General features: G+C 53.7%; 7 protein-coding genes across 7 annotated transcripts; 5 read left to right on the top strand and 2 right to left on the bottom strand.

Moving 5' to 3' along the window:
* Positions 1–732: 732 nt before the first annotated feature.
* BGZ61DRAFT_534410 (uncharacterized protein) lies at positions 733–1,766 on the bottom strand (the record flags this gene model as incomplete). Its single annotated transcript, XM_046254144.1, has 2 exons — positions 733–1,676; positions 1,736–1,766. The coding sequence occupies 2 exons, from the start codon at positions 1,764–1,766 to the stop codon at positions 733–735; spliced, it is 975 nt and encodes a 324-aa protein (XP_046102443.1).
* Positions 1,767–2,065: 299 nt separating this feature from the next.
* On the top strand, positions 2,066–6,705 carry BGZ61DRAFT_455158 (kinesin related protein 1). The gene is made up of 7 exons (XM_046246335.1): positions 2,066–2,504; positions 2,586–2,745; positions 2,825–2,958; positions 3,542–3,782; positions 4,263–4,388; positions 4,437–6,151; positions 6,208–6,705. The coding sequence occupies exons 1-7, from the start codon at positions 2,484–2,486 to the stop codon at positions 6,265–6,267; spliced, it is 2,457 nt and encodes an 818-aa protein (XP_046102442.1). The 5' UTR covers positions 2,066–2,483; the 3' UTR covers positions 6,268–6,705.
* A 370-nt stretch (positions 6,706–7,075) lies between these two features.
* BGZ61DRAFT_455153 (uncharacterized protein) lies at positions 7,076–8,679 on the top strand. Its single transcript, XM_046246334.1, has one exon. It carries the CDS (start codon positions 7,553–7,555, stop codon positions 8,417–8,419), a length of 867 nt encoding a protein of 288 aa, XP_046102441.1. The 5' UTR covers positions 7,076–7,552; the 3' UTR covers positions 8,420–8,679.
* A 2,274-nt stretch (positions 8,680–10,953) lies between these two features.
* On the top strand, positions 10,954–12,544 carry BGZ61DRAFT_495473 (sugar transporter; the record flags this gene model as incomplete). Its single annotated transcript, XM_046250892.1, has 2 exons — positions 10,954–11,164; positions 11,217–12,544. The coding sequence occupies 2 exons, from the start codon at positions 10,954–10,956 to the stop codon at positions 12,542–12,544; spliced, it is 1,539 nt and encodes a 512-aa protein (XP_046102440.1).
* A 342-nt stretch (positions 12,545–12,886) lies between these two features.
* On the top strand, positions 12,887–15,187 carry BGZ61DRAFT_455152 (cytochrome P450). The gene is made up of 6 exons (XM_046246333.1): positions 12,887–13,636; positions 13,686–14,196; positions 14,245–14,583; positions 14,632–14,779; positions 14,834–14,844; positions 14,912–15,187. The coding sequence occupies exons 1-6, from the start codon at positions 13,311–13,313 to the stop codon at positions 15,083–15,085; spliced, it is 1,509 nt and encodes a 502-aa protein (XP_046102439.1). The 5' UTR covers positions 12,887–13,310; the 3' UTR covers positions 15,086–15,187.
* A 61-nt stretch (positions 15,188–15,248) lies between these two features.
* BGZ61DRAFT_479995 (uncharacterized protein) lies at positions 15,249–15,563 on the bottom strand (the record flags this gene model as incomplete). Its single annotated transcript, XM_046249146.1, has 1 exon — positions 15,249–15,563. One exon carries the CDS (start codon positions 15,561–15,563, stop codon positions 15,249–15,251), a length of 315 nt encoding a protein of 104 aa, XP_046102438.1.
* A 1,334-nt stretch (positions 15,564–16,897) lies between these two features.
* BGZ61DRAFT_356004 (fungal-specific transcription factor domain-containing protein) lies at positions 16,898–19,003 on the top strand (the record flags this gene model as incomplete). Its single annotated transcript, XM_046240760.1, has 3 exons — positions 16,898–17,073; positions 17,134–17,401; positions 17,642–19,003. The coding sequence occupies 3 exons, from the start codon at positions 16,898–16,900 to the stop codon at positions 19,001–19,003; spliced, it is 1,806 nt and encodes a 601-aa protein (XP_046102437.1).
* Between the last annotated feature and the right edge of the window lie 121 nt (positions 19,004–19,124).

The raw sequence follows: 19,124 nt of genomic DNA, 5'->3' as shown, positions 1-19,124 counted from the left end.
CACTTCGATGCCACTGTCGTGAATTATTACTCTCTGAAGTACAAGAAATCTATTCAGTTCGCGCTCATGGGCCACGGCCGGAACCAGCAATGAAAGTGGCATTCCAGTGTCAGGACTGGTATAGCTAAGGTGTAGGGTCAGTAGTTGTAGCAGCCCGCGGCAGTTGGTAGGTAGTGGGATTTGCACACAACTTAGAACATCTACACTTCGAATTGTCCTTGGAATAATGTAATACGAAGGCCCCAACCTTGCTACCAAAACTTACAAAAATGTCTAGCTCACCCAGCCACCATAAGAACCAAGAGCTAACGCGGTAAATCCTACCCAGTTCTGCTGAGTTGCGGGGTTGAGCGTTACTTGAGTCATGGTTATGTTTCCTCCGATTCTCAGTCGCCATTCATTATCGCGAGGGCACCAACCAGCACCACACTAGAACTCCCCCCCCCCCCCCCCCCCAGAAGGCTCACATGAACCATTATCTCAAGTATTTAGTGACGTACAGACGAACAAGTTGGTATAAATAACAAATACCCGGTTCCACGAGCGGTCATGGCTATCTCAGGGGTTGTTACAAAAAAGTCCCTCCAAATGGCACCGTGCAATGCAATTCCAATCCAGCCCCAGGGAAACAAACGCGATCCTTTCCTCCTGGAACACAATCTAAACCGGCCGTCACGAAAACATACACATTAAAAGAGTTTTCCATCACTGAACCGACTGACCTTGCAGCAATCAGGCCTTTTTCCCCTTGAGGACATCCACGAAGGTGGCCTTATCCTTCATCGTGAGTCCAACCCGCTTGACTCGGCCAAGCCTAGCAAGGGCTTCGCCTATGCGATCCAGAACCTTCTTCTCGTCTCCTGAAACGGCAGCGCCAGCGTCGTTGCGGTTCCTCAACTCAGAGTGGTCGCTCGTCGAGATCCCATTGGTCTTAGCAGTGGTAGAATTCATCTGGCCCTCTGCGACGCGGACACGGATGCAGGTTGTCGGTCGGGACAGCAAGTTCCAGAAGAACGTGAGCCACCTGCCAGGGACGGGAGTGGTGACATCGGGAGGGGTATACCGGATGCTAACCGGGAAGATGTGGATGTCGGATGGACACTGGAGGACGCTTGGGCTGAAGGGCAGAATAGCCTTGCCGTTGGTGGTACCGCACTCGGGGAAGACAGCAATGACTCGGTTCGGATATTCGGCGAGCAGGTCGTTGACCTCGACGAGCTTGGCGTTGCGCGGGGGAGCGGTGCGCACCGGCGACAGGGCCATGATGACGGCGCTCAGCAGGCCAATGCGCTGGACCTTGCGGGTGTCGGGGTATGAGATGGTGAAGATGGGATCGAAGATGGCGGCCAGGTAGACGGCATCAATGGGGCTCGTGAAGTTGACGGCGATGACGGAGCCTGGATGCGGGAAGCGCTCACGAGGCTGGTCGGCCAGGGTGCCACGCTTGACACCGTCGAGCTGGAGGTCAACCCACCATATGCCCGGGATAGCCATCATGCCCCAGAGGGCGACCTTGCGGAAGATGACTGGCAAGGGTAGGAAGTGGAAAAAGAGGAAGTATCCTAGAGCATAGGTGAGGAAGAAGGGCAGGCGGAAGAGGAAGATGAGCCCGTGGGTGAAGGTCGAGACGATGGAGAGGGGCGTTGCGACGGGGAGGAAGGGCGCAATGCCCGTAGCTGCGGGAAGAAGACAAGGTCAGCGCATTGCGTACAAGACAGAAGGGATTGTATGGTACCTCTGTCGCGGAACTGGCTATACTTTTCCATGGTGGATGGCGGCGGGCGCAAAAGTGTAGCGAGGGGGGAGTGGGAGCTGCAGCAATGGAAGTGGCGGCGGAGAGCTAGCGACAGCTTTTAGTACCGAGACATGGGAAGAGGCCAACGGAAGTGCCGGCTATCAAACACGCTCGCATGCAGCGAAAGTTTCAGTTTGCGCGCGAGAGAAAGATAGCGACGTTCGAGTCTATTCGCGGAGTGCAGGTTGTCATATCATACGCTCGAGCCCTGATGACATGTGAATGTGTGAAGCTGGACGCAAGAACAAGTGCGCCAGTCCAACAAGCGGCCCCCACGTACGTTGACATTGACGTTCTTTTTGGCGGGGACGTGCGGACGGGAGCTGACTCAGCGGCTGACTTGGGTTACAAGCCACAGGCAGGTGGTTACACGCCACACCTCTATCGCCATATTGCCCCGGCAACCATCCACCAGCCCCATCGCCCCGATAAACAAACGCCGTGCATCGCCAATCTCAGCTACCGACTCGTTCCGGGTTAGGCCAGGCTCCGCATCCTACCAACCCGCCGCCCAGAATAATAGTTGCTGGGCCGTGTCCGTGTCAGAGACGCCGTGTGTGCCTCTTCGACCTTCAACACGCATTCACCCACCACAAGTCGTCGAGGCGGAGCGCTGCTCCTTATACTACTTCCCATCGCCCTTGTTCCCGTGTTTTTGCTGCGCGCGCGCATCCGCAACCTCCTCAATATGGATACTGCAGAGAACTCGGTTCGTGGTCCCCGTTTGCCGTCGTCGGAGGGGTTCCTCCACATGTGGTGAAGGCCTGGCTGACCTCTTTTGTTGATCAAGACATTCCGAGCCTCCAAGATGAGCCGACTGCCCGCGCCGTCGACGCAGATAGGGGGAGGACTCTCGGAATGGAGCGAGTCGCAACACAACGCCCGCATCCAATCCTCTGTCCCCGCGCCGACGTCGTGGAAGGGCCTCAAGCGCGAGATTCCTCAGCCCGGTACGTTTTTCTGCAGCGTCCCTCCGGCGTTGTGCCCTCATGCGTCACTCTTGCTGACCGCCAGTCGCATCGTCAACAGCCGCCCAGTCCGAAGCCAAGCGCAAACCACTCGCCGACCGCGCACTCGAATACCCAGTCAAGCCGTCACTCGCAACTGCCGCTCCTGCAGCTCGATCAGCGGTCAAGGGCCAGACTTTAACAGGCATATCCGGTGTAAGTTGACCAGTTCTTTCCTGTGTGTCGATTATCCCATGGCGCCAGCCCGCATCAGCCCATTCTCGCTGTGGTGCCAGTTTCAGCCCTGTCGCAACTAGCCGCCTACATCGGTCGACGCATCCTCAACCACCTCCATTACTTTTCCCTGCCGGCGGTAGTTTGGATCTTTTCTTTTGTACATTACATGTTTGAAGCGACTTGATTTTCTACGCCGGTTGTTGAAGGTGGTTGCTGGACACGATCACACCATGGGATCATTTGGGATCAACACACAACAGACCCCATCACCGTCGGGGTCTCGTTTACGACGAATTAGTTCCGCTTCTGCGTTGCTCAAGACAAATCCATATGGAGATGTCAGACCACTCTTTGGGAGGCTGCACGACTTCCGCTTCGGCTTCCAGAAGCGTGAAGACGACAGCCGCTTCCGACTCCTTTTTGGCAACGGAGTCCCTCCACGAGATCCCCAACGGCACGCGACCATGCCAATCAGGCTGAACGACAACGACGGGCCAATGCTTGTACTTGCTTTAATTTCACGGCTGCGATTCGAACCAGCACTGACTTCATACTCTTGTAGCTCAAACAACCCACATCATTCCAATCACGCCAGCTATCGACCACTTCCACATCCTCGAGCAGCAGCTTCGCTAAAAGCGTTGGCCCCGGCCGACTTCCTCCCGTCGATCGTCCCCAGACCTCGAGACAGAATGGCCGACCCGCTCACGTCAGGTCAAAGAGCCAGGCTCCGAGGCCTCGGACTGCCCACGGCATTCGTGAGCGCGAAGAGGAACGATATGAAGCAGCACCCGCCGGTAATGGTACGACTCTCAAACAACACCTCACCACCCGAGTTTTCGCCCCCCTTCGCAAAATTAGAACGGTTCAGTCAACCTCTACATTGTCGTCCCACAGAGATAGTTCTCTGACCACGAGATTCCACCAACTGAGTCTCGAGGATGACGGCATGCTACTCAATGGGAATCAAGCGATGCCCCAACCACCCACGCGCCAAGCCTCACAATCTTCGGTCGCTTCCCAGCTTTCCAATATTACCGTTACACGCCCTGGCAGAGATAAACCGAACGGGAGGCCTTGCTTGACTGCCCCTCCGGCTGAATCTGAAGAGACCTAGGCGGTCCCTCCAAAGACACCGAGCGGCAAGCAGTTGCGGCGCAAGCTTGACCAGTTTGAGGAGTCTCTGTCATTATCCCCTCTCAAGAGTTTCAAATCTCCTCCAAAATCCGTTTCTCCTTGCAAGCTATATTTGAACAAAGATTCTAACCTCACTTCTTATCTAGCCTGGGATGTTGATGGACGCGTTGGCGACATGGAGTCGCAGTTCAAGGAGCTGAAGGAGATGGTCAACACCACACTCGGTGAGAGGAAAAGCCACGAAGACGCTCTTGGACTAGCCAAGACACGAGGTAAGTATTCCAAAAATTGTGTCGAGGATGTCGACTAATTCTTCACAGTCAAAGAGTTGGAGAACGACAGGGAAAAGCTTGAAATGCGAAATGAATCCCTCAAAGATGACCTCGACACAGCAAGGGAGGAGGGGCGACAAATCAGACACGAAGTGGAAAAGCAAAAGTGGGATCACACTCGGCAGATGGATGATCTCGAACGGAAACACCGGGAAGCGCTGGACGACCTATCTCGACAACACCGATCAGCCGTAGACGGGCTAAGCCGAGAGCTGGAGCGTCTAAAAGAACAGGAAACGAGGGAGCACGAGCAGCGTGTCGAAGGGCTCACTCGCCATTACCAGCAAGAGATTGAAGACGAGCGGCAAAAGAAGGATCGAGAGATCCAGGAATTGCGGACTCGAATGGGCAATGAGCACCAAGACATGGGCGTGTCCATGCAACGGAAGGATCGGGAGCTCCAAGAAGTCAAGTCACATCTCGAAGGCATCCGAGGGGACCTTGAGAGGGAGCGAGCACTCAAGGGGAGTCTGCAAACCAATATTGCCGAGCTTTCTGCCGCCAACACCACCCTGGAGGCCAAGATTAACTCTCTCCGATCACATGTCGAGTTCCTGGAGTCCGACAATAAGGCACAGTCAGATTCGTTTTCCAACATGGAATCCCGACTACAAGAAGCCCTGCGGGCTGCCGAACTAGCGCAAGAGAAGCTCATCAAGGAGGAGACGGAACGACGAGTTCTCTTCAATAAGTACCAGGAGCTCAAGGGCAACATCCGAGTCATGTGCCGAGTACGACCTGCACTAGGCAATGGTGAGGGTGAGGAGGCCAACATGTCTTTCCCCGATGAGAAGACCTCGTCCGAGATTGTTCTTGCTGGACCCGAGGAGAGGAGCAGCTTAGGCAACGTGACGCGGAAGAACTACCCGTTCGAGTTTGACCGCGTGTTTATTCCCGGGACCCAGAACGACGAAATCTTTGGCGAGATCTCACAGTTGGTACAGAGCGCCCTTGACGGGTACAATGTGTGCATCTTCTGCTACGGCCAAACCGGATCTGGAAAGACTCACACCATGTCATCGCCGGATGGAATGATTCCTCGGGCTACCCACATGATCTACGACACCATCACTAAGCTCAAGGAGAAGTCTTGGGAATACACCATGGAGGGCTCATTCGTGGAGGTGTACAATGAGGATCTGAACGACCTCCTCACACCCAATGACCGTACACCAGAGAATCGGTCCAGGAAGCTCGAGATTCGACACGACGAGTCACGCAAGCAGACAGTCATCCTCAACTGTAAGTCGGTACGGCTCGACAGCCCATCTAGTGTGGAAACGATGCTGGAGGAGGCACAGAACAACCGATCCGTTGCAGCCACCAAGGCCAACGAGCGGTCGTCACGATCTCACAGTGTCTTTATCCTCAAGCTAGTGGGTGAGAATTTCGCAACCGGCGAGCGGTGTGAGGGCACTCTCAACTTGGTTGATCTTGCGGGATCCGAGCGCCTCAAGCACTCGCAGGCCGAGGGCGAGCGGATGAAGGAGACACAAAACATCAACAAAAGTCTGAGCTGCCTTGGCGATGTGATTGAGGCCCTGGGCCGAGGATCGGGTCATATTCCGTACCGCAACTCCAAACTTACGCACCTACTGCAGTACAGCTTGGGAGGAAACAGCAAGACTCTGATGTTTGTCATGGTGTCACCGCTAGAGACGCACTTGAAGGAGACGTTGACGAGTCTTCGGTTCGCGACCAAGGTACGTTTGATTCTATGGATTGGATGAAGTAACTACGCTAACGCTGCATGTTGTAGGTGCACAACACGCATATCGGCACGGCCAAGGCCACGAAGAAGATCAAGGGCGACTCTTAGAACGGTGCCGAGGCCCCTGGCAAAATGCCGTCTGCCCAAGGTAAACGGAGATGATGAGAGGGGAGCGATGAGCGGTGATGAAGAATTTCTGGGAGCTGCAACGTCAAGCCGGATTTGGTTGCGGCCGGGATCGAGGGGTGGAAAATTGGGATACCTACCCAGGCTAATGGGCCCAAGGCGGCATGAGGCATGTTTCTCTGGCGGGAGTTGGTATATGTGGCTTGAATGCTGTTGAATGCTGTTGATGCTCGTCACTTTTGCAGGCGAATGGATTGGTTGGTTCTGGACAGGACCAGGGATGGCTGGATTCCATTGGGTTAATAAACCCCATGTTGTTGATTTGCTTTGGAGTTTTGTATATCGATATGGAAATGGCTACGAAGCCATTTCGATGAGATACATTTATGAGTTGATGCATCGACTCCAACATTTGCGCCACTTCTTGACTGAATTACACTTGCAGTGAGTATTGTAGGGATCATGATCTTGGGTTTCCCTCCCTTAAGTGAGTAACATGAAATCGCGTAAATTGATGTGGAGGTTTAGCGCCCGGAGAGACATATGGAACAGCGCTTCAGGCATTCGCTAGGGACCATGGTGCCTGTAGGGGCCTGTCAGCCACTCTAACCCCTGGACCTTGGAGCCGGTTCAGCGCTTGAACTGTGCCGGACATACTGTATGGGATAGGCGAGCCAATGGCGGGGCTTCCTTGCGGGCGACTACGCTAGAGACCCACTTGTCTCCTTTGACGCATTGAAGGGCGGTTTGGCTGAGGCCTGGTGGCTGTTGGTTGTTTGATAGCGATTCTCCAACTTCACATCATTCACATCACATTTACGCATCATCACGTCGGAAGCTCTAGGACGCAAAGAGACAGAACACACGTTGGATTCGGGTTGGGTGCTCTTTCGTGCTCTTGCGTGCTGTTCTGGTATCTTGCCGAGGGCCGGTTCCCTCTACCGACTGCAGCACGAGCGACGCATCATCCGGCATCATCCTCGCCAGCGCGTAACGGAGTATCTCATCCCCTTGATCTCAATCCAGACCACCAGACACTACAGGGGTGCTTGCTTATTACACCCTTGGATTTGCATTCTTCCTTTTCTTGGTTTCCGGCCCATGGCCCCATCCCTACAGCCTTCGGGACGCTGCAGTACTTGACTAAGCCTTCGACTTATCTTGCTACGACATACGCTTCCAAGAGTACCTGGATTGGTGATTAACGCCTTTGCCTATCCTTCTCAGATTCACCCCCACACCCTCAACTTCCTTGCCTCCCTCCACCATGACCAAGGCAACAGGCCTGTCGGACTCTATATGGGCCAAGGGAAGACCCCACGTACCACGACCCTGGCCCGCCTCCTCTTCATCAGTCTCCTTACCAAGCATCGCCTCTGCCCCAACGCCATCATCAGCTTCAGCTTCAGCTTCGGTGACCAACAACTCCAGACCCCCGGTTTCAGCCTCCGCCTCCGCACCAGCACCATCCGGCCACCGCCTGACCCCATCCCAAGCCTTCCACCGCTTCGAGCAGGCCTGCCAGCGTCTACGGTGGAAATTTTTAGATCTGCAGACCTCGTATCAGCGCGCTACTAGCCCGGAGGAGCATGGCTTTACGAAGGTGGATGCTGAGCGGAACTTCAAGGTCGACTTTCATGAGTTTTACGTCTGGATCGAGCAGGCCATTGTGTTGTTGCTCCTCATCTTTGGTGTGTCGATCTCACGTAACGCATATGGGGGACCATCTTTGGCAACCAACTTCGGCCATGCATATCATCACAATGTGCTCAAGGCTCTCGAGGAAGAAGGATGCCCTGTTCATGGTGCCTTAGGCCACGGTGAAGTCAACCAAGCGTTGTGGAAGGCCAAGGAACTGCGGAACCGGTGGAAGGATGCTGCTGAAGGGCGTGAGACACCACCGCTTAAGATGTATGACCTGACGTGGATCGTAACCATGGTCTTATGCGGTCTGGAGGAGGCGTACGCAGTCGCCGCTCGACATGTCGCCCTGGAGCTGCAGATGGAGACGGAACAGACGCAGGCCCAGGGGGCGAGCAGTAATGGGAATGTGGGTAATGACACGGCTAGCGGTGGGGAGATGGATGATGAGTGGGAGTGGATGGTAGAACCCATGGACTGGGAGGCGGCTTGATGGGGGCGCGATGAGCGAACAGGATAAAATAAAAGAGGGACATGGGAGATTTTCCAGGTGTTTTAAGGTGGGACGGGAGACTTTGGATTAGGGTCTGTCTGGTGTTATAGTAGCTTCTGAGTAGCTTCTTAGACGGTATATTGGGTAGTCTATCTGAGATGGACCACCATCATGATGTCGATGTGTCTGTCTGTATTCTCTGAATATGGCGTTCATGATGAAATTAACTAATCACAAAAAAGACCATCTGATAACGAAACCTGTTGCGTCTCGGGCGTTCATTTAGAGACAACTGGGCTAGGTCATGATGACTGGGCGGAGTAAAATGAACAGAGTTCTTTAGGAAGTCCATTAGCATAATACTGGGCTTACGGTGAGTCTGTAGAGTCTCGTAGTGTGTGACATATCGTAGGATGACATAGGATGGCAAGCTGGGTATGGGCCAGAAATGACAGTGTACATGGCGATATGAGTGAGGATGAACTTTCTCTAGTCCAGTTCAGTCCAGATCGGCTTACACAGTTCGGATGAGGTATGGTGAGAATTGGGTTGGCGAGCTTGCCGCACCCCGGAACTCTATTCCCATGACGTAAAACGGAGAAGAAAAACGCTCCGGGTCTGGTTCCAGTGAGAATTAGCTTGTTCCACTATCATCCGTCATTGATGAGGCTGAGCGAGTCTCAACCAGGTTGCAATCTACCGCCGGCCCATGCCAAACCATCCGCGGTTTCCATGCAGCTCCGTTCCCCCGACTTTCCTCCATCTTCATCCCTCAATGGGTCGAATACACTACCGCTGCATCTTCGTACCGGCCTCCAATCGAGGTATCGCCAAGACCCTCCCCAGGCGCACGTCCAAACATCGACAAGGGTCTGCTTGACGGTGGCTTGATGCGGTTCGGAGATCTTGAAGGATCACGGTGTGTCTGATTGGAGCGCGTACAAAGTCCATCCCTCCAGCATTGGCCAACGTCACACTAAACTGTTGGAATGGAATGCTAGGACAGCAAGTTGGACACAATGGAGACGCTGGCATGGACCAGCTTACCACCGAGGCCGGTCTATGAGGATGAGGTCTGCTGATCAGTGTGGATGTTTGTTCCTACGTTACTTATTACGGCGAAACGGGATGAAGTTTACCGGGGTGGAGGACCGAGGTTATCCGAAAACCCGCGCATATTCGGATGGCTCCAGTAATACTGCTTGGCAGCATCGGTTGATGACATCCATCTTTTTTTTTGGCATGTTGATTGCAGTGTCCTGACTGTATTTACTACTGAGGTAGAATTACGGCATTTCTCTGGGATACATATTGACCGAAGTGAAAGAAAAGAGCCATTATGTGAGTTGCAATGCAGTCGGGTGTATACAACAGGAAACCCGATCGTGGGGAACAATCGACTGGTCGACAGGGGAGGTAATAATGGAACGGCAACGACATGGGCCCGGCATATGTTAAACTGCTGCCTAATACCCTTACCCAAATTGTGTTAGCTGGTACACTGTACTCAACGTTACAGCTGGTTTACTCCCATGACGGAGACGGCAGAGCGGCATATGCGTGTGGATTAATATGGGACATGTGAGTGTCGCGGGTGATGAAGGAGACATCTTCGGCGACGCCTCTAGCGATAGTCCAGCCTGCTAGTGGTGGTGGGTATTAATTATCTTGCCCATGTGAGAGGTGATCGCTGTAACTACCAGGGCCTGTTCCTCGCCCATCCAACAAGAGCTGGTTGCAGGTCGCAGTGGAGATGGAGTGAGGTCGGATCAGGTTATGTGAGCGAGCCAGTTACTGGATTGGCAGTTTCGTTTTATCGCGTAGCGTTGTAGCATGCCGGGCCAGGTCATCGGTAAAGGACGATCTTTTTCTGAATTCATCATGACAATGTCTGCAGTGGTGCGCAAGTGTGTCAGTTCGGGAGTGTCAGTGCCGGCATCAAGAACAAGCCTTGGAGCATAGCAATCAGCTCCGATGCCCAAGAACAACGGCGTCGATGACAGTGAGAAACAGTTGGCTTGTGATAAAGGCTGAGTGCTTGAGAAACCCAGTACAGCATTACTAGCACTGCGCTCTGTTTCCAATTCTTTTTCGTATTCTCTACTCGTCTGCTATCTCCTCCACAGCCCTCCTCCATCAGACCCCACTGTTCCCCCATCCCCGGATTCAACACCACACCATACGAGCGTGGTCCCATCCACACCCCAACTCCCTAAACCCGGCCGCCGATGGGGGCCCGCACTCTCCATTCCGCTTCGCTTGCGGGAGAAAGAAAGCCGACCAAGTTGTCCGGAGCCCTCAGAATGCGTGACTAGCCCTTGCGGACCCATTGACTCGGATCACGCCCGTTGGCCAATGTTTCGTGGATGGGATGTAACAATAAAGGACCAGGTTTAAATACGGGCCGATGGAAGGTCTTTTGGCTCTCGATTAACAAAGTAGACTCTTGAATTCTGCATCTCTACCTCCCTTGTTTCTGTCTCTTGTTCTCGGCGTAATATCCGCCCGCCAATCCACCCAACACCTCAATCACCATGAAAAGCTGGCTCGGCCGCGGCAAAGGCGTTCGCTTTGGCATAACTGTTACTTGCCTTATAGCTTTTGTCTTGTTCGGTTACGATCAAGGAGTGTTTGGTGGCATTCTCCAAAATGAAGATTGGCTCAACCAGTTCGGCCACCCTTCTGACTCCAAGACGGGCATCATTGTCTCTTGCTACAACTTGGGTTGTCTAACGGGATGTATCAGTGAGTTTCTCTTCCTTCCTATTGAAACGGATTTTGCTAAATGGTACTTTAGTCAACTTCTTTACCGCTGATGTCCTAGGCCGGCGGAAGACCATTTGGGCCGCCATGGCTTTCGTCACCATTGGTGCTATCCTCCAAGCTTCTGCCTTCAGCATCCCTCACCTTGTCATTGGCCGTGTGATTACGGGCTTTGGTACAGGAATGAAGACCTCGACGGTGCCGATGTATCAATCCGAGCTCTGCGAAGCCAAGTACCGTGGTCGTCTCATCGCCTCCGAGTCATTATTCGTTGGCGTTGGAATTGTCTTCGCATACTGGTTCGACTTCGGCCTCTCTTTTGTCGGCGGCGCTATGGCTTGGCGTCTTCCCCTCGCATTCCAGATCATTTTCGCCCTCATCGTCGTGGTTCTTGTCTTTGGACTCCCAGAGTCCCCCCGTTGGCTGTTTACCAACGGCCAACGTGAGGAGGCCATTAAAGTCATGTGCCACGTCTTCGACAAGAACCCCACGGACCCTTGGGTCATCCAGGAGGTCAATGCCATTGAGCAGGCTATTGAGCTTGAGTTCGAGGCCCAGGTCAGCTTGCTCGACTGCTTTAAGAACGACCGGGTTAAGACAGGACACCGTGTGCTTTTGGCGTATTTTGCGCAATTCATGAATCAAGTGGGGGGCATCAATCTCGTTGTATACTACGTTCCGTCGGTCCTAGTTCAGAACGTTGGACAGACGGCCCAGACGGCTCAGATCTTGGGTGGTTGCATCCAGATCATGTTCATGGTGGGCGCCATCCTCCCCGCCCTCGCCCTCGACCGTATGGGCCGTCGCAAAACCATGATGTGGGGCAGCTTGGGCCTTGGTTTCTGCATGATGATGGTTGCGATCCTGTTGTCACAGGCCAACAACGCTTCCAATGGGGATAAATGTGCTACGGCGGCGGTTGCTTTCTTCTTCCTCTACCAGCTCATCTTCGGCTTCTCTATGAACTCTGTCCCCTGGGTTTATGTCCCTGAGATTCTTCCCCTCAAGGCTCGTACACGGGGTACTGCTGTCGGTATCAGTTCTAACTGGCTATGGAATTTTTTTATCGTCATGATAACTCCTGTTCTCATCAACAGGGCAGGTTGGAAGGCTTACCTGGTTTTCATGATTACGAACTATCTTTTCGTCATCATTATCTGGTTTTACTTTCCCGAAACGAGCAACTTTACTCTAGAAGACATTGACAAGTTCTTCGCCAGTGGCGAGAACCCGGTTGATGTCGCTCGCTGCATGACGAAGGAGATGAAGGAGGGCCGATACAGACATGCGGGGGCCGAATCTCTGGATAACGAAAAGGGAGAGGAGCAACAGGAGGTTGAGCAAAAGGCGCAAGGTCATTGATGCCTTACAATGATAAGATGCCACAAGTGAGTAGTGACAACTGCCAAACTTAGTTGGAGCCAGGGTTTAATCTATCAACTCAACATCAGGATATTGGGAAATTGGCAAATAAATTGAAAATTTCCCTTTGCACTCAAATTTTCCTGAACCCATGTGCCAAACTCATCATGGCTGAGAATAGCACTGCGAGATTGGAGACGCTCGGAAATCCACCATGTCGCTGTTTACTGCCCAATCATGCCTGTGCATGCACCACACCAACCGCCTCTATTGGATACTGAAGCGAAGTTCCAATACGGGCGCAATGTGAAACAAAAGCCTCCTCTTGGCTGACCATCCCAACAGAAATAAATCCTCTCTCTCACCGCACATCCCGATCAGCAATGTGATTTGGCGCACAGTAACGGGCGAGCACAGACGCTGAGCGACACAAACAAGAACAAAGTGCGAATTGCTGAGTCTCTGATTGGACGGCGCAGAGCTGTGGACGGCATTAGCAAGCCCGGTGTGAATCACACCGTGTGATGCTGCACGACGCCAATGCATGTATGTTTGCTTTTCTCAGGCTGTGGAATGCGTACTCACCTTCCTACATAGCGGAATAGGTCGGTCAGCCAGACGCGAGCTAGGCGCGCCTTGTCTTTGAAGTTCAGTGCGGGGGTCAGGACTCAGAACACGTTGAGAAGCCTCTCTTCTTCTACATCTTCGACAACTTGGATGCTCAATCGATGATCCATTATCGTGCGCTCCAGCAGGCTCTATCAAAATGATGAACCTCGGCGACATCATCCCGCTGCGATCGTGGCCAGCGAGCGTCTATGTCATCGTAACGCTGGTATTGGTGCTCGCCTTTGGAGGCATGGTCACCCGCCCGTCCTTCCCCAAGACAGCACCCAAGGTCCATCGCGGGTTTCCGCTCCTCGGCTCGTTGGAGTTTTTCCGTGCCAGAAGCGATTTTATGCGGCAGGGAAAGGCACAGAGCAAGACCGGCCAGTTCAGCTTCCACTATGGACCGCATTCTGTGGTTGGCGTGTCAGGAAAGGCGGGAAAAGCAGCCTTCTATGGAAATAGAGGCCTGGATTTCAATGAAGGGTGAGTGACACTGCCATCACAACGAGCCGAGAATTCTAACACAGCGTAGTTTCAAACACCTGTTCGCTCTTGGTCCAGATATCAGGTTCCTACGGATGACCGAAGACGAGGACTTGATCCCAGACTTCCTTGCCAACCTCAAACGCTTCATGACGAAAGAACGCTTGAAGGCAGGCCTCCCGCTCCTCATAGCCGACACCCACGCAGCCCTGTCGACAATGTCGTCAGCACCACAGGGTATCCTGCGCCCGTTTGACGAGATGTGGCGTCTTGTCTACCAGCTTACCCACCGGACATTGGGCACCAAGGACATTGCGGACGACCCGAAAGAGCTCGCGCGCACCATGGCTATTTACATGACCATGGATGGCAGCTCAGCGCTCGATGTCATGTTCCCGGCTCTCCCGACACCGAAGAAACTGAGGAAGATCTGGGCTGGGGCACAGCTGCATCAGACGTTTAGCCGGATTGTGGAGGACAGGAAGAAGACAGGACGAAGGGAGGAAGACGTGATGCAGGCGTTGATGGATCAGGGGGCCGATAATATGAAGATTTCAGCTGTGAGTTCATATCCTTTCTCCCGGAGTCTGTTTTTAATGACCTTGCAGTTCATCATGGGTAGCCTCTTCGCAGGCGTCCTCAACAGCGGTATCAACGCTGCCTGGATCCTATGCTACCTCGCCCGAGATCGAACCTGGTACGCGCGCATCCAAGAACAAGTCGACGCCGTCATCACAAAGCATCGCAGAGACGATGATGAGCAGCCAGTCGACGTCTTCCAGCGGCTGACAATTGAGGAATGGGAGACTGAGTTCCCGCTGATCGAACTTGGCCTGCGAGACTCGATCCGGCTGAACATGTTGGGCGTGGGAATGAGGAAGAATCTCAGCGGCAAGGACATCCCTCTTGGAGAGACGGGCGAGGTTATCCCGAATAATGCGTTCGCGGTGAGTTTGATGCTCAAGTAGTAGAGGCGGAGGTGCTGATCAGTCTAGGTTTACCTCATGGATCATACTCACTTGGATGAGAACACGTACCCGGATCCTATGAAGTGGGATCCCGGACGGTATTTGCCTGAGCGAGCAGAGGATCAGAAGTCACAACACGCATATCTCGGGTGGGGTGTAGGATTACATCCATGTCGTGAGTCGCTTACTTATAGTCCGTCAGGGACGGATCAATGCTAACATTCGACAGTTGGAATGAGGGTAAGCTTTCGAAACCAGTTATTAATGTACACGAAATAATGAAGAAAAGATTGCTAATGTATAATAGTTTGCCAAATTAGAAATCGCTATCACGACAGCCATGTTCATGGCGCACTTCGACTTTCGACTGTGTGATAAAAATGGCAGCCCGGTTGATACCCTGCCGCTAGTGGATCGGAATGGTCTAGGGATTCCAAAGCCCAAGGAGGACGTTTACATAAAGTGCACTCTCAGGGTCTAGTCGGATATTGGTTTAGTGTGCTTAAATAGACTTACTAAAAGTAGTCAACTGGGTTATGGGTTGCATCAGAGTAAAACGAAGAGGACCCGCCCTTGTTTTCACCCTTGCTTTATTTCCTTGTCCCCTTGGTCCTTCTTCTCCATTTTTCCATCTGCGACTCGCTTTATCTGCGCCTCAATCTCAGCAGCAAGCGAGGACGGCGTTCGTGCCCCAGTACTTCTGACCCGATCCTATTCCCGACGCTATCAGTATCGATCTCTCTAGTGCGTATTGGCTGACTTGCCTGACTCGCCTGAGGCGCTCCGTCATTTGATGGGGCAGCAGGATGGTATGTAGGGTTGTTTGGCCGGGCGGCGAGGTTTTGATGCCTTTCAAGGAGACTCTGGGGCGTAGGGTCCGTGGTGTCCTGAACAGGGCCCAGGCCGGTTGCTTCAGACTCAGACTGAGCGAACTGAGAGAGTACTTCGCCGGTAGGCATTTTTAGGAATAGGTAGGTATAGGTCTTGTAGAGAGCTTAGAAGATATCTTCAAGTTGTCAAATAGGTAGGTGTTTCTGACGGAGCGTTTGTTTGTGGTGTGGATGTGTGAAGTGACGTCGCTCGAGAATATAATTGAGAGACAACGAGTTGAGTATGCAGATAAGGGGGCCCCTAGTATGGAGGGCTACACCGTCCGCCAGTCACTGAGGACACAGTCAGAGTCGGGTGCAAGGTCGGAAACAACAGTGAGGGAAATGAGAAGTCTTTTCCTCTTTCATTACAGTATTCATGCACCCAACGCTGGCAACCTCTTTGCTGCTCTGTCCCGTTACCTATGTCGGCTCATAATGCCTTCGATGTCCTAAGCCGTGACATCATGTGGGGGAGGGACCTGCCTACTGGGAAGTCTAGTCGACTTCTTCATGATGCCTGCCACCATTACGCGAACTGGTGATTGACTGAAGTTGGAAGGTATGACCAAACGTCTTATGACCAAACTGTTATACTATAGCACAAAGAATGAGTCTCTCCCAGTAGACAAAAACACGGCCCAGAATTTCTAATGCAAAGAGATACTGAATGCAAAAATCCAACCTCAATATCGCAACCTACGGCCAAAGACATGATTTTTCCTCGTCGAAGGCATAGAGGGTATAGGGTAGGTTAATTCGGAACTAGAAATTAATTCCCGAGCGGAGATTTGCGGGGAAACTCGGGGTAGGGCCGGATTTGAGTTGGCGGGGAAGGGGGAAATGACAAGAGGAGGAGATCCGTCACGGGCAATAAAGCAAAGTGGCCGTTGATCAAATGTTTTTGGGAAGATTCCAAGAGTAATTATAGCTATTGATATATTCGCAGGCCGCCATCACCTTCTGCAATGGGACATACACCCCGACAGAGCGTTTATCCTGTCAGCTGGAAGCAGCATTGCAATTATTCAAGATCCCTGCTGAAAACAGCTGGGCTAACCCGCTAGCTACAGTGCTAGTGAGTCAAACTCGCGTGGGTGGGCACAGATTTCTGTCGACTTTTACCGGGATGGACCATTTCGAGGCAAGTTGATGCCTGCCCCGCAATCCATCAATCAGGTGACACTCCACGCTCACGGTTCACTCCGTCCCATTAATCGTGAGGCACAACAACAGGGGATGCGTCGGTGCTCGCAAACTTGACGCACTTTCACTCGCTCACTCGTTCGTTCATTTACAGCCCGGAGAGCTGACAGCTCCATATCAAGGCACTTGCGGGCCTTCGACCTTCTCACTTTCCCCGGAGAGACGGCCAGTCGGACGGAGCCAGACTCGGAGCAAACATGTCTTCCCGGGATAGGGACATGTTGGCCAGCGACGCCATCGGCGGACGCCCGCTGATCCCTCGAGCCAGCAGCATCGGCGTCGGCGGCGGCGGCGGCATGAACTCTCACGAGTCTGTGGGTGGTGGGACGCCTGGCCGCCCGACGACATCCGGCCGCAGGTACATCCGCTCGCGGGAGGGTTGTCTGACGTGCAAGTATGTGACAGCACGGAGCGAAGCTATCACTGGACGAGAGCTGACTCAGGAGAAACTCAGGCGTCGAAAGGTCAAGTGTGATGAGCAGAGACCGCGGTGTTCCCACTGCGAGAGGCTCAACATGGAGTGCAAATGGCGGCCCCAGACGCGCTCAGCCGCGCAGAGGAGGCTGCCCACCAACGACATGAATGGGGCGGCCGCTGAGCAGAATCTGTCGCCGGCCACCGAGGCCTCACCTGGAAACTCCGTCTTCCAGCCGGCCCACGCCGTCGACGAGGTCTTCGACTACGCCAGCTTCATGTGGGACTCGGGGGACTTCTGGCAGCAGGTGTCCCCTGACATGAACCAGAATGTGGGACTCGAGGCGCACATGCTGGTGAGTCTTGCCCCCTTCCGCGTTGCATGCGTCGAGTCCATCCCTGGAGACTCCACCGCTGTGCAGCTTGACGTCGCCACGGCACTGGAGGCTGTAGCTTAGCAGACGACATACTGGTCTCGGGGAGGGTGGGAGCAACATTTGATACGCGGATGCCACCAGGAGGACCCCTAACTAACTCGTCACCCGCAGGCTGCACATTCGCAAATCACATTCCCGGACAGGACGGCCTTTGTCAATCCGTTCCCCGCACCCTCACTCACGCAAAGCAACGACAGCCAGGAAAAGCCGCCCCTGCCCCAAGGCGGCGAGAAGTTGATGGAGTTCTTCGTCCACTCCGTCAACCCGCCCATCATCGCCGAGGTGGAAACTCACAAGAAATGGCTTTCTATGCGCCAGGCAGTTGTCGAGATGGCAAACATCTCTTCCATGGTGCGCTACGCTATTCTGGCCTTCTCCAACGTCCTTCTCAGTCGTCAGGATGGGACCTGGGCCATGGGGGAACAAAACTACTACGAGCACGCTGCCGCCGAGGTGGCGAGCCATGACGGCCGGTCGATGATTGATTACAGTCCAAGCCGAGAATACCTCCTGGCAACTCTCTTTTTCCTCAGCTACATCGATATTCTCGACAGTCGACTGGAAGCCGCCCACACCAACCTCAAACGCGCCTACCTCTTGTTCCAAGGAAGCAACAAGAGTAGCCTATCAGCTGCCGAGAAACAACTCCTGCTTTGGATTCGTCTCCTGGACGGTCGTGCAGTCTCTGCTGGTGGCGACGGTCTATTCTTGTCCAAGGATGATGAACTTATGCTCGTGGAAGCATCGCCCGCGAGTTTCGATGGAGAGGCCGACGATGTTTCGAAACTGGATGCCGCCGAGGGCGATATCGAAGATGCCCTATTCCAGGTCCTGTACCAGCCAGGCGTCGTCTTCTACCAAAAAGTCCAGAGCTTCATGGGGCGCATATCCAAGATCGATCCCTGGCATCGTTCACGAGGGACTGTCGAGGACGAGATCGAAGTTATGAATATCGGCGCCGCTATCACAGCCGACCTGCGAACGCTATACGACCAACGACCGCCGTTGATGGATTATGCTGTGGCGGGGAAGCTCACGGAGCCGCACGTCTCGAAGCACCTGGCGTTTGTCATTACCCGCGCATTCCGAACATACCTGTCCAACTATTACGCCAGCAAGATTCATCTGCACCGTGTCGCATACAAGAACCTGCCGCTGACCAAGGAGGTGGTCGAGGCGTTGGATCAGATCCGGAGGCTGGCGCAGCAGATTGTGGCAGATTTGGACCCCGAAGACACGCTCCCGGTCAACATGCTCTGGCCGCTTTTGATGCTGGGCGTCGAGGAGCAGGATGCCAACGAAAAGGTCTGGATCAAGACGCAGATTCTCAGAATGGAAAAGGTCGCCGGCAACGCTCGCATCACGGCGCAGGTGCTGGAGGAGGTCCAGGCCCGGCAAGACGCTGCAAAGGCTCGGATGGATATCCGGGCGGTCATGCACGCCGTCTTCAACTCGTGCTTCGCGATCGTCTAGTTGCGGGAGACATGCACGAGCGCCTCTTGGCGAACCACTGAGACGTCGCGACGAGCATTCAGCCGACACAGGAACGCAGTCATGATGCCATGCGAACTGCAACCCCGGACGCACACAACGA

The sequence above is a fragment of the Ilyonectria robusta genome, assembly GCF_021365365.1.
Source record: "Ilyonectria robusta strain PMI_751 chromosome Unknown BGZ61scaffold_14, whole genome shotgun sequence".
Classification (NCBI taxonomy): domain Eukaryota; kingdom Fungi; phylum Ascomycota; class Sordariomycetes; order Hypocreales; family Nectriaceae; genus Ilyonectria; species Ilyonectria robusta.
Note: the sequence above shows the minus strand (reverse complement) of the source record. Positions and strands in the feature narration are given on the sequence as shown.

Coding starts and splice junctions, on each gene's coding strand:
- BGZ61DRAFT_455158 (XM_046246335.1), top strand. CDS start 2,484: ATGGATACTGCAGAGAACTCG. Junction 2,505..2,585: donor TGGATACTGCAGAGAACTCG/GTTCGTGGTCCC, acceptor TTGTTGATCAAG/ACATTCCGAGCCTCCAAGAT. Junction 6,152..6,207: donor GTCTTCGGTTCGCGACCAAG/GTACGTTTGATT, acceptor TGCATGTTGTAG/GTGCACAACACGCATATCGG.
- BGZ61DRAFT_455153 (XM_046246334.1), top strand. CDS start 7,553: ATGACCAAGGCAACAGGCCTGTCGGACTCTATATGGGCCAAGGGAAGA.
- BGZ61DRAFT_455152 (XM_046246333.1), top strand. CDS start 13,311: ATGATGAACCTCGGCGACATCATCCCGCTGCGATCGTGGCCAGCGAGC. Junction 13,637..13,685: donor GGCCTGGATTTCAATGAAGG/GTGAGTGACACT, acceptor AACACAGCGTAG/TTTCAAACACCTGTTCGCTC. Junction 14,584..14,631: donor TCCCGAATAATGCGTTCGCG/GTGAGTTTGATG, acceptor TGATCAGTCTAG/GTTTACCTCATGGATCATAC.